Source organism: Aristolochia californica, unplaced genomic scaffold (genome assembly GCF_029961685.1).
Source record: "Aristolochia californica isolate CCGP_79_NKW_82.1479 unplaced genomic scaffold, dmAriCali1.0.hap1 SCAF_4, whole genome shotgun sequence".
Lineage (NCBI taxonomy): Eukaryota > Viridiplantae > Streptophyta > Magnoliopsida > Piperales > Aristolochiaceae > Aristolochia > Aristolochia californica.
In genome coordinates, this window is record NW_027182103.1 from 34,753,441 (window position 1) to 34,765,517 (window position 12,077).

Here is a 12,077-nt window from a genome sequence, read left to right on the forward strand (position 1 = left end):
AAGTCGATAAGTATAGGCGGGAAGGTTGTCCGCTCTATGAAAAATTGGCTATAGTGGTTGAAAATTCTATTGCCGCGGGGAAAGTGAGAACACAAGCATTGAGTCAGATGATAACCTTCCAAATATTTTAGAAGGGGCAATGATTGAGGACATTGATGAAGATGATGCAATTAGGGAGATCCCAACATCCAACAATATAGAGTTTCCAAGTGATGCTCCTCCGAAAATCAAAGTACCAAGAAATGATGTGGATAAAACTTCTTCTACTTGGCGTCGGAAGAGATACAAACTATTAGTTGAAAATACTAACAGGATCGTTGAGGCTATTAACAAAATGTCATCAACCCTTTTGTAAATCTTTAGTCCCGTAGAACCTTGATGGTTCGGCATTACCTAACTTGCCTAGAGAAGTCAAATTTGTTGCCACAAAGTTGCTCGATACCAAAGCTAAGAAGGATATGTTTATCAAGATGAAACAAGAAGCTCAATATGACTGGTTAATGGCTAAATTCAATGCAATGTAATAGACTTACACGAGACACATTTGATTTTGTATGAATGACGTTGATTATTGAGTATTTCTAGTAAATAGTGAATGTGTTTGAACCATGTTTTCGTTATTGAATATCTAGTATTGCCGGTACCCATGGATAGTCTTCCAAATAGGGAGAAAATATGTATTTGTATTGCAGCTTACATAGTTGTACTTGTCCTTGTTAATTCATACTTTAATGATTGTAATAGGCAAGTACAACGTTCTTATTATATGGGTGGTCCACGATATTTAAAGAAAGTATTAGAAAGATCACCTATTAAATTTTGAAAAGTGTATAGGATGAATCACACTATTTATCTCAAGCTGGAATCTTGAAAAGTAGAGGACTTTTATTTTATACAAGGACAATATCTGTGGAAGAACAACTTGCATATTTTTGTATCATTGTTGGTCAACAACAATCTTATAGTGTCACCTCAGAGATGTTTGAAAGATCAAATTGGATAATTAGTAAGTATTTTAACAAGGTGTTAAATACTATTATCAAACTACAATCTGATTACATCAAGCGACCTTCAAGACATACTCATTCAAAGATTTTGAACAGTGATATCTATTATCCATATTTTAAGTTAAATATAAAGTCATTTGATGAATAATTTTCAGTTACTTTAAAAATATATATTTGTATTAATGATTTTTTTATTAGGATTGTATTGGTGTCATCGATGGTACTCATATTAAAGCACATATCCCATTTGATCAACAAGTAAGATTCTAGAATAGGAAGGGTTTCCTCTCACAAAACGTAATGGCAGCATGTACATTTGACATGCAATTCACATATATACTTGCTAGATGGGAGGGATTAGTAGCCGATTCACGTGTATTGAAGTCAACATTAACCAAACGAGATAAATTTTATGTTCCCGAAGGTAAATATCACTTCTCTTTATATAGTCTATTTAAATTTATAATTTTTTTATTAGATTATAATAGATATATATTTTATTGTAGGCAAATATTATTTGGTAGATGCTGGATATGCAAATCTTCCAGGGTTCTTGGCTCCCTATCGAGGTAGTTGTTATCACTTGCAAGAATTTGGAAATAATACTCCTATGGATGAAAAAAAATTATTTAACCGAAGACACTCATCTTTACGGAACACTATCGAGCATACATTTGGGGCTTTAAAAGCTCGTTTCAAGATATTACAAGATGCTCCTCTTTTTGATTTTTGACAGGTAAAAATTGTGATTGCTTGTTGTGTATTGCATAATTATATACACATGGAAGATTATATGGATTTATTTGAAGATGAAGAAGATGATTCAAGTGATGATTCTGGTGGAGAACATTGTGAAGACAACAATGAAAGTGAAAATGAAGACAGTGATAGTAGTGATGATGTTGAGGATGATGTAGACCCTTAAAGAAGTACTCAAAGGGAGTCTGCAGTACAATTTGCAAGAGCATCATATTATCGAGATGTTTTAGCAATTCAGATATGGCAAAATTATTGACTATTATGTTTTAAGGCCACTAAATATTTTTTGTGTTGTACTTTTGTATGAACAGATATAATTTTTATATTAAAAAGGTGATTGAGTTATATTTATATTATTACGATATTTGTGTAATACGCTATGTAGTACGATATTTGTATAATTATTTCATATTTAGATATTACAAAATTAAAATTTGATTACAATTTCAATAATATAAAAGTAAACATTTGTTTTATTATTATATTTAATATATTTTATTTATTAACTAATATTAATTTAATTTTCTGAAAGTTAGATATATCAAAATATTTTATTTAATAAATAATCTATATGCACTTTACACCACACTTTCCATTGTGCATACTAACACAAATAAGTACTTTACAATACTTTACATTGTGCACACTAACACAAACAAGTACTTTGCATCGCACTTTTCATTGCGCATACTAACACAAACAAGTACTTTTCATTCCCTCTCACTTTCCCCACGAAAAGTACTTTACTTTCCCTCCCCACGAGCACCAACCTCCCCCCCCCCCGACCTCTTTTCCCTTTCGTCCATTTAATTTAATTTAATTTCATTCAATTTAATTTAATTTAATTTAATTTCATTCACTTTAATTTAATTTAATTTCATTTCATTCAATTTAATTTAATTTAATTTCATTCAATTTAATTTAATTTCATTCAATTTAATTTAATTCAATTTCATTCAATTTAATTTAATTCAATTTAATTTAATTTAATTTAATTTAATTTAATTCAATTTAATTTAATTTAATTTAATTTAATTTAATTCAATTTAATTTAATTTAATTTAATTCAATTTAATTTAATTTAATTTACTTTAATTTCATTTCATTTAATTTCATTTAATTTCATTTAATTTCATTTACAAGAGCACCCTTTCGACATTCTTTTCATAGCAAAAGAACGATAAGAAACCGAGGCATCTCCTGGCGTCGTTGCTTCTCTGCAGGAGATGGAGCTACTCACATTTTCTCCGTCTCCTCGAAATCATCTTATAGTTCTCACCGGCGCCAACCGGTGCTCTAAATTTAGGACCCCTGTATCTCTTCTTGTTCTAAGAAATTCCATCTTTGCTCAGGTACTTCCCAAGGCATTTTAAATCGCTTGTTTCAGCTGCTCAACTGTTCTTTTCTGTCAATTTTTTTCTCAATTGAAGTGTTTCTCTTGCTAGAAATTAAAAGAGACAGAAGTCGTCTTTTCTATCTCACATTAAACTTCGTTGTTTCCTGCTGTCTAGATATAGTAGATGCACAAGTGGATAACTTTGTGTCTCCCTAGCCTTCGCCTGCGTTTATATAGATAAGAATTTAAATCTTCGAAAAAGTGCATGGAGCGTCAGACAAAGACAACTTTATTATTGAAGTTTTCGCAATGGAGGTTTTTTCGTATTGTTTGTACCAAGGCACTACTGCTGTCATGTAGATATTGAATTTTGGGTACATGCTTGAGTTTGGTGAACATGTTTTTAATTATTTTGTTCGTGCTGAACATGCTAACCGAAAAGAAATATATTTCTTCATTGATCCAAGTCATTCTCAAATATTCTTACTCTATCAGCTAGTCTTGATAAATCTCAGGTTCTTTTAAGAATTCAAAATAATATATGTTGACAGGTCCTCTACAAGTTCCAGAAAACCTCAAATGGCATAAAAGGTCTGAAGTATAATGTTGGGAGGAACACAAACAGTTACAAGCAAGTCAAGATTTTGGAAGAAGCTTCTATGTCACCCAGTTTCTTTTTTGAATCCATCTGGAGAGCTCAAAGTTTCTCATCAAGATCTTGGTCATCACTAGTTGCTAATGGCACCGTGAAATTATGGAGACATGCTGTCAATTTCCATGGAGTGACAAATTTGCCAGAGAAATTCAAGAGCTGTTTCTCTGTTTTTGCCATTCGTTTGGCTGTAAGTGTGTTGCTTGTAATGTCTGCTTTCTTTGTAAGTAAGGCCCCAACATGTAAGTATACTAATTCCTAAGTTTAATCTTTTTGAATTAATGTGGATAAATTGCATGATTTAATATTGCTTTGCTTCTAGGGGCACTTTCTGAAGAAAATCTTCTTTTCCTGGAGGCATGGAGGACTATTGATCGTGCTTATTACGATAAAACTTTTAATGGACAAAGTTGGTTTCGCTATCGAGAAACTGCACTTCGGGCTGAACCAATGAACACACGAGAGGAGACATGTCTGTGTTTTCTTTCTTTCTGTTTTCCTGTTTTGTCTAACTTATGATTCTCCTCCATCCTTTCTCTCTCTCTCTCTTCGTCCTTGTATATATGTGCGTATATATGTTTACATTTATCTTTTAAAAAAATGTATTACAGGTTTTTATTGTGGTTTTTATTAGTATTTTCCAAATGTGGGATCTTAAAATGGCAAATTTTGAAAGAGGATATAAGTGTGGCCTATTTTATAAGAGAAGACCTTAGTTTGATGTTTCTTTGTTGAATATGGTTCATTTGAAGGTTGCTTTATGTAGTAACAGAAGCGATATTAGTAGTCACATGAAATCAGGATATTCCCTGTGCTTTAGGATTTTAATTTTAATTTTTTTTTTTGATAAAGAGTGAGATTAAGATTTTAATTTCGAACATAACAAAGATATGGTTACTTTATTTGAAAATCCTTGATGTGGTCAAGCAAATTTATTTTGCAAGTGTTTTTTTTAATATCCAATACAAATTTAGCCTCTTATTGAATGCTAACTAACAATAATCATGCAATCTGTGGAGATAGGGTACCTATTTACCGTAATTTATCCACTTGTAGAGACATTTCAGACTCGCATCCTCTTTTGGTTTTTTGAAAGTGGAGGTCCTCAAGTTTAATCTTTAAGTTTGCTATTAGAATGTAGGGAAATACATAGTTAAAAATTCAACATATGTTACCAACAAAAGAAGGTACTTCCTGTGATTGCAGGATATATCAAGAGATATATGGCTTCCTTTTCTTCTTACTAGAATGTTGCAACATATATATGTCTTCCTGTTCTACTTATTAGAAAGTAGAATAATGATGAGTCCTATGCATGCATGTAAGCAGGAAACACTACCTTGTCAATTAAACTAAATACAATGTCCTCAGCATATCAATTTGTGTGTGAATGCTATTGAAGCAGAACAAGTAGTTGCTTCATGAATGGAGTCTTCGTTTATTGTCTACTTGAATTGTTAAATGTTGAATTTTTGAAAAAAGAAAAACTTCATTGACTTGATTTAATAGGGTTACAATGAGCCTCTATTTATAATAGAGGAAGCATGTAGAATCCAATTACAATTAATTTACCCTTATCCCAGTTACACCCAAAGTTAAACAATCAAAGATAAGTCCTAGAATAATTGAAAATTTGAATATATATATATATATATATATATAAGACTAACATAACTAAAGCACCTTTAATTGAGATTTTTTTTGTGAAACCTCCTCATGTGAAACTTCTATAAAACTGCACCATATTAATTCTGGCTCTATGAGACTTCTTACTGTGAGAGTCATGAAAGATTGTTTCATATTAGTTCTTCAACCTTAAATAATTCTATCTAGTTTCTAAGAATTTTTTGTATTGTTTGTTTTGACCTTCAGATGCTGCAATAAAGAAAATGCTTGCAACTCTGGACGATCCTTTCACTAGGTTTCTTGAACCAGAGAAGTTCAGGAGTTTGCGGGTATAAAACCCTTGGCTCTCACTTTAACTTGACCTATCTCCTAAATTCTTAATTTCCAGATTTTACTAATTTACTTTCATTAACCTGCTTTGAAGCTCCTTCATAAGTTCTTGTATTATGCTTTTTGAAGGCAGTCTGGCACTCAAGGTGCTCTTACAGGTGTAGGGCTGTCGATTGGCTATCCTACTGGGATTGATGGATCAGATACAGGACTTGTTGTGATATCATCTGCTGAAGGAGGTCCAGCATATAGGGCTGGAATCTTGCCTGGAGATGTTATCTTGTCAATTGATCAGACTTCTACTGAAACCATGGGGCTGTATGATGCAGCAGAACGCTTACAGTAAGGTTTTCTACTATGTCAGTAAACATTTGCTATACTCCTTTCTGTTTGGTTTTTGGTAGCATGACTGAGAATCGTCAGATCAAAGTAAAAACATTGATTTGGTTTGAGGATGCATACTAAGGGTGTTTATTTTATTCATAATTTCAAACTTTGTGCAAATTCATTGGGCCTTTTAGTGTTTTCTTCATGATTGAATTTGCTTAAGTAGGACTTCACTGCAGGGGCCCTGAGGGAACTTCGGTAGAATTGGGCATTCACAGTGGTCCAGAAATGAAGCAGATAGTGTTAAAGTAAGATTCTCTTTCCTTTTGTTACTGTGTCAGTGGACATGAATTTAATCATTTAATATACGATGCCTCATGACTGTAGTATTTTCTTCCATATGATCATTTTTTACTGGAAATGCTGTTAATCAACCAGATCCAAGAGCTTCATAGTCTCCAACCTGCCATATACTTATTTCTTGTCCATATTTCTATAAAAAGAAAATTGTGATTAATTCAGTGTTATAAGACTGTTATGAACTCAATAGCAGGCCGAGTCAGTCAGAGGCGCCGTGGCTAAGTCATTTAGAATTAAGTTTTGTTTTTCTGCATTTTATTTCAATTTAAGAGTAAATATGCCACAGGGGCCATTATTGTAATTTGTTGCTTGAACCTGTGCTGGTGCCAGCCTTAGTTAGGAAGGAACTAGGAAGAGAAAGAGTCATGTGTGGGGAAGAGGAAGAGTCATGTGTGAGAAAGAGAGTGGCGCCAACCTTATGTAATTAGGGGGGGGGGGGGGGGGGGGGGGGGGGTGAAATGGAGGTTGAGCTTGAATATATCAAAAATTGGATTTGGAGTTCTCCTCAAGGAGCTTTAGGATTTGGAGTTCTCCTCAAGGAGCTCTAGGATTGGAGTTCTCCTTAACGAGCCCCTTCTTCTTCTTTCATTTTTCTTCCATTCTCTTACATCTTCTTCCATTTCTCTTTTCCGTTTTACCGAGTCCAAACCGAGCATAACAGTGCTAGACGCTGCACTGTTTTCTGGGTTAACAACTGAGTTCCAGCACAGCCAACCACAGCAGCCATTCTCCCTTTCTCTCTTTTCAATTTACCGAAACTCAACTTATTCCAGCAGTGCTGATTTCATGCACTGATTTCTGGATTAAGTTTCCAGCGCAAACTCTAACAGCAGCAGTGCTGTTCTTGTCAACTCACTCTGGATTTATCTCCCCAACGTCGTGTTATACGAATCGCAATGTGTGTCTATATTTCTATAAAAAGAAAATTGTGATTAATTCAGTGTTATAAGACTTGGATAAAACTGGTTGGTTGAACTGGTTTCAATTGGACTTGGTCTCTCCACAAGTTTTGAAAACTTTAAAACCTGGAAATATCAAAAGATTGGATGACCCACCTAGTTTAGTAGTTTAACCGATAAACCAACTCACCCAACTAGGTCAGCTGGAAATCAGGGTTCACTGCCTGCTTCCCCGCCAAAAACAATGACAGGGAAGGCTGACGCATTCCTTTTGGGTGATGAAATGTCACAACTTAGAAGCTACCGTTAGTATGTGAATGAATTCAGCTTACAAAACTAAGAAAACAGGGAAGGAAACAAACTTTTTAGCCAAAAGTACTCTGGAATGTTAAGCTGTGGAGCCTAATTAACGCCTACGCTGAGCTCGTATGAGGATCGACCTTTGCGGTAAGGTCGCCATGGGGGTTGGAAAGAGGGCAAGGAGCCCCCACCAAATCCACTATATATTAACTGCCGTTTCATTAAGGGCAGTTTGGGAATTTTACTCTTGTATTACGGTTGCCCTAGTTTTCTCTGTATATTTAGGGTGCCACTATTAGGGTTTTATCATTCGAAGGATCATCATCAGTTGCGGCTATGAGAGGTTAGAAAAATCACTTTCAGGTATGTGATTTCTCTTGTAAGCTATTTCATCTTCATAGTAAATTACTGCAGCGGCAAAAGATAGGACGTAGTCTCACCTTGAGGTGAACCTGTATAAATCTTGTATATTTTTCTGTGCTTGTTTTTCTTTCTTCTACGATTATTATTATTATTCTTGTTAGTCTTGAATTAGGGTGTCTAATTCCTAACATGGAATTCTATTAATTTGTTCACCTTCCAACTCTAGCTTCTAAAATTGCGTCAAGAAATAAGGGAGGAGGAGAGCATCACAGTCCCTCCATGCAGAGAGGAGGGGGACCACCATCCTTCTCTTCCCCTCTTTTACTTTAGGGAGAGGGAGAGATCTCCTGCCATCCATGCTGTTATGCAGGAGCTGCTTGACAGTGTGGAGGACGGGGGATCCTCTGTTGACTAGAAAAAGGGGGAGGGTTGGCAGAGTCCCACTCCTCATATCTGTGTCGGCTCCACATAACAACGGGAAGGGTGTCCATCCCTAGCCATTTTTCCATGTTGATAGCGGGGCTGGTTCTAACAATGATGGTAACAGGAATGTAGTCCTTTTTGGTTAAAATGGAGGAATATAGTAATTGCTTCTTTGTATTTTCAGGAGGGAGAAAGTTTCACTAAACCCAGTGAAGTCAAGGCTATGCGAGGTTCCTGGTATGGGCAAGGAGACCTCAAGAATAGGATATATCAAACTTACAGCATTTAATCAAAATGCTTCCAGTGAGTAGCTATCAAGGAAGATATCTGTTCAATCAAACATTGGCATTGGCAAATAATATTTTTTATTAATTAATTACTGGTGTGCAAGCATATTATTTTCAGTAACCAAACTGGTTTCCTTGCCTGCAGGTGCAGTCAAGGAAGCCATTGAGACTTTAAGAAGAAACAATGTTAGTTCATTTGTTTTGGACCTTCGAAATAACAGGCAATTTGTTCAACCAGAAACATCCTTCTGTGTTTAGGTCAATTATGCTTGGATCCTCTAACACACTTGTTTTTGGTGCAGCGGTGGTCTTTTCCCAGAAGGAATTGAGATTGCCAAGATTTGGTAGGCCCATTGTTGGGATACCAACAGAACAAAATTGTGATGTTTAGACATGTGTGGCAGTTTTCAGTTTTTCTAGTTCTAACTATTCTCTTAGTTTTTTCCTGAGAAAAGCTAATTTGACGTGATTGTTTACTGTGGAGTGGCTTACAGTTTTGGAAATTTTGTTATTAGGTTAGAGAAAGGTGTCATTGTGTATATATGTGATAGCCGTGGTGTGCGAGACATATATGAGACAGATGGTAGCAATGCACTTGCTCCTTCAGAGCCACTTGTTGTATTGGTATTCCTCTGGTCGTGTGCTACTTGTATTTGGGGTTCTGATGTAAACTATGCATTTTTAGAATTTTTTCTTTAGGATCTAATCTTCTGCTTCCTTTAGGTAAACAAAGGAACTGCAAGTGCAAGTGAAATATTAGCTGGAGCTTTGAAAGACAACAAGCGTGCGATTCTGTATGGAGAGCCAACATATGGAAAAGGGTAACATTTGTTCACATATTTGGTAGCCCACTATTTGTATCTTTAAAGATATGATGATTTTTCCCTATCTCTCTTTACAGGAAGATTCAATCAGTTTTTGAGTTGTCAGATGGCTCTGGTTTGGCTGTTACTGTTGCTCGTTATGAGACACCAGCCCACACTGATATTGACAAGGTATAACCTTGACTTGTGCTTTCCTTGTTCACAATTTGATGTTCAATCGTACTAAAGAGTAGAGAACTGCTACACTTTTAAATGTTGAAAATATTTAAACTTTACTAGATATATCAACATTCCTCTCTGCTTCCAAAACATCATACCTTCTACACCAATTTTAAGAGGTTAATGTGTATACATGAAACCAGTTGTACCGGGTTTAACCAGAACTGATCCAAGTGGGCCCTTTTCTTACAAAAACCCTACTATGTTTCCAGAATCAATGGTTGAGCTTGGTTGAACTGCTTTCATCTGGTCAACAAGGAATGTGGTCTTGCCACTACTGGGTTTATGCAGTGCTAATAATATGTTGAAAATCAGCACATATATTTGTTCTTCCTATTGATTCGGTCTAGTTTTGGTAATTTTTTCTGGTCAAGGTTGGTGTCACTCCAGATCACCCTTTACCTGCATCATTTCCATTAGATGAAGAAGGATTCTGTAGGTGTGTCAAGGACTCTTCTGCTTCATGCAATCTAAGCAGTCCTGCACTGTTCTCAAGATGATTGGTGAGCGATATCCAGATGATTGATGGATTTCAGGTGTAGCTGGAGAGCTGGACCTGTGGGTGATGCTGTTGAAAATGGTAGGATTCAAGAGATTCTTCCATTGTATTATCTTTGCCCAAATGATCATTTGATTTGTTTTCGACAAAAATTGTTCATTAATTTATTGGTATAGCATCCTTCATTTTTCAAGTGTACTAGCAGCTTAATCTGCATAGCCTGGACTCAAAGTTATGAAAATTTCCAATAGGCAGATCTACTGAGTAGGTTTCTGATGGTCTGAACTCTTTAATATCCATGATTACAAGGAAGAAAACAGTCAGAAGAAAAGTACCCCGAGTATTATTGAGTTGGACTTTCAAATGTTATTCACTTTTTAGTTTTTATCACATAGACATGTATATCTGGACTCTGGAGCTCCCGAGTTCTAAAATTTATCTTCGTTATTCAAGAACGGAAATGAATCTGATTAGAGGAAAAAAATTCTCTTATCCTATTTCTTTCAATGAAAATAGCCTCCTACACCGCACCAAATGATGCCTAGGGCTGAAGGCCTCTCTATCCAATGACATTATTCGATGCCCAATGTCCATTTGCTTGCGGATTTGCCTGCAAGGATCAATATACGCAAGATTTCTCTCTCATAGAGTTTATGATCAAATTAGAAAGTGATCTAATCAGCATGAAAACTCTGGACTAAAGCCCTCTAGAGCATGGTTGATCCACTTATTTCGAGCAAATAATCAGATGTTCCACATGGAAGACCAGAGGGTTTCTCTCTGCAACCTTTTACAGGAGTCTCACGAGGAAACTACTGTTATATATATCTTCTTCAGGCTGGAGAAGCTCGCCTTTCCTCACTTGTATCTCAGGTGAATGATATATCCTCAGTTCAAATATAGGGTAGATTATGAGTAGATTCAGTTCATATGATCTACAACAACTGTAGATTTTGAACTCACTGCATACAAATCTGAACCATGAAATCTCAAGTTGATATTTGTAATGTGTTTTCATTTACCTGTCTTCCCATAATGGATTTGAATAACTTCCCTCTAGTGCTTATATCTCCCTAGTAACTGATGCCTCAGGCAGTGGAGAGTAGTCAAATTCAGTTCTTCATATCTGTCCCACTGGTTTAATGAAGATGCAAATCTCGTAAGAGCTGTGAAACAGTCCTTAAAAGTGGAGAGTAGTCAAATTCAGTTCTTCATTTCTGTCCCACTGGTAAAATGAAGATGCAAATCTCCTAACAGCTGTGAAACAGTCCTTAAAAATTTACTCCGAGAATAACCTAGTGATATTAACCTGCAACCTGATAATATTTTAGTCCATGAGCTCCATAAAAATTCAGATTTGGATAAAGGAAGAGAAATTTGAGAGAAAAATGACGAAAGAGAAGAAAAAATTTATGAAGAGCCTTAGAAACTGTGCACAAATTCTCAGATTTCTTAAATAGGTGTTTTGAGTTACAAATTACAAAAATACTCCTATATACTTAATAAACCTAAATCTCCTGATCTCTCCCTAAATACACATATTTTGTACCTGAAAATGTAACCACTAATATAATTTAACATGCAGAACAAGATTACATAAAGAAAATTAACCATTGAGTGAGTAAAATAACCAAAATATCCTTGTATATATTTTCTAACACTCCCCCTCAAGTTGGAGCATATATATCTAAGAATCCTAACGTGTTGTAGAATGATATAAATTCTTGTTTGCCAAAGGCTTTGGTGCAGACATCTCCAAATTGATCTCCAGACCGAACAAACAGAATCACTACCTCCTTTTTAATCACCGCATCTCGAATAAAGTAGCAATCCACTTCTACATGTTTAGTCCTCTCATGAAAAATT

The 12,077-nt window shown here is 35.3% G+C and overlaps 1 protein-coding gene across 2 annotated transcripts; it reads left to right on the forward strand.

Moving 5' to 3' along the window:
- Window positions 1-2,974: 2,974 nt before the first annotated feature.
- LOC137962951 (carboxyl-terminal-processing peptidase 2, chloroplastic) lies at window positions 2,975-10,404 on the forward strand. 2 transcript variants are annotated; one of them, XM_068810097.1, is made up of 13 exons: window positions 2,975-3,118; window positions 3,654-3,996; window positions 4,077-4,226; window positions 5,627-5,709; window positions 5,844-6,052; window positions 6,277-6,345; window positions 8,567-8,685; window positions 8,815-8,890; window positions 8,972-9,013; window positions 9,185-9,293; window positions 9,393-9,490; window positions 9,571-9,664; window positions 10,087-10,404. In XM_068810097.1, the coding sequence occupies exons 1-13, from the start codon at window positions 2,993-2,995 to the stop codon at window positions 10,210-10,212; spliced, it is 1,644 nt and encodes a 547-aa protein (XP_068666198.1). In that variant the 5' UTR covers window positions 2,975-2,992; the 3' UTR covers window positions 10,213-10,404. The 2 variants fall into 2 exon arrangements, with proteins under 2 accessions (XP_068666198.1, XP_068666199.1); XM_068810098.1 differs by having other exon boundaries at window positions 8,567-8,619.
- The last annotated feature ends 1,673 nt before the right edge of the window (window positions 10,405-12,077 follow it).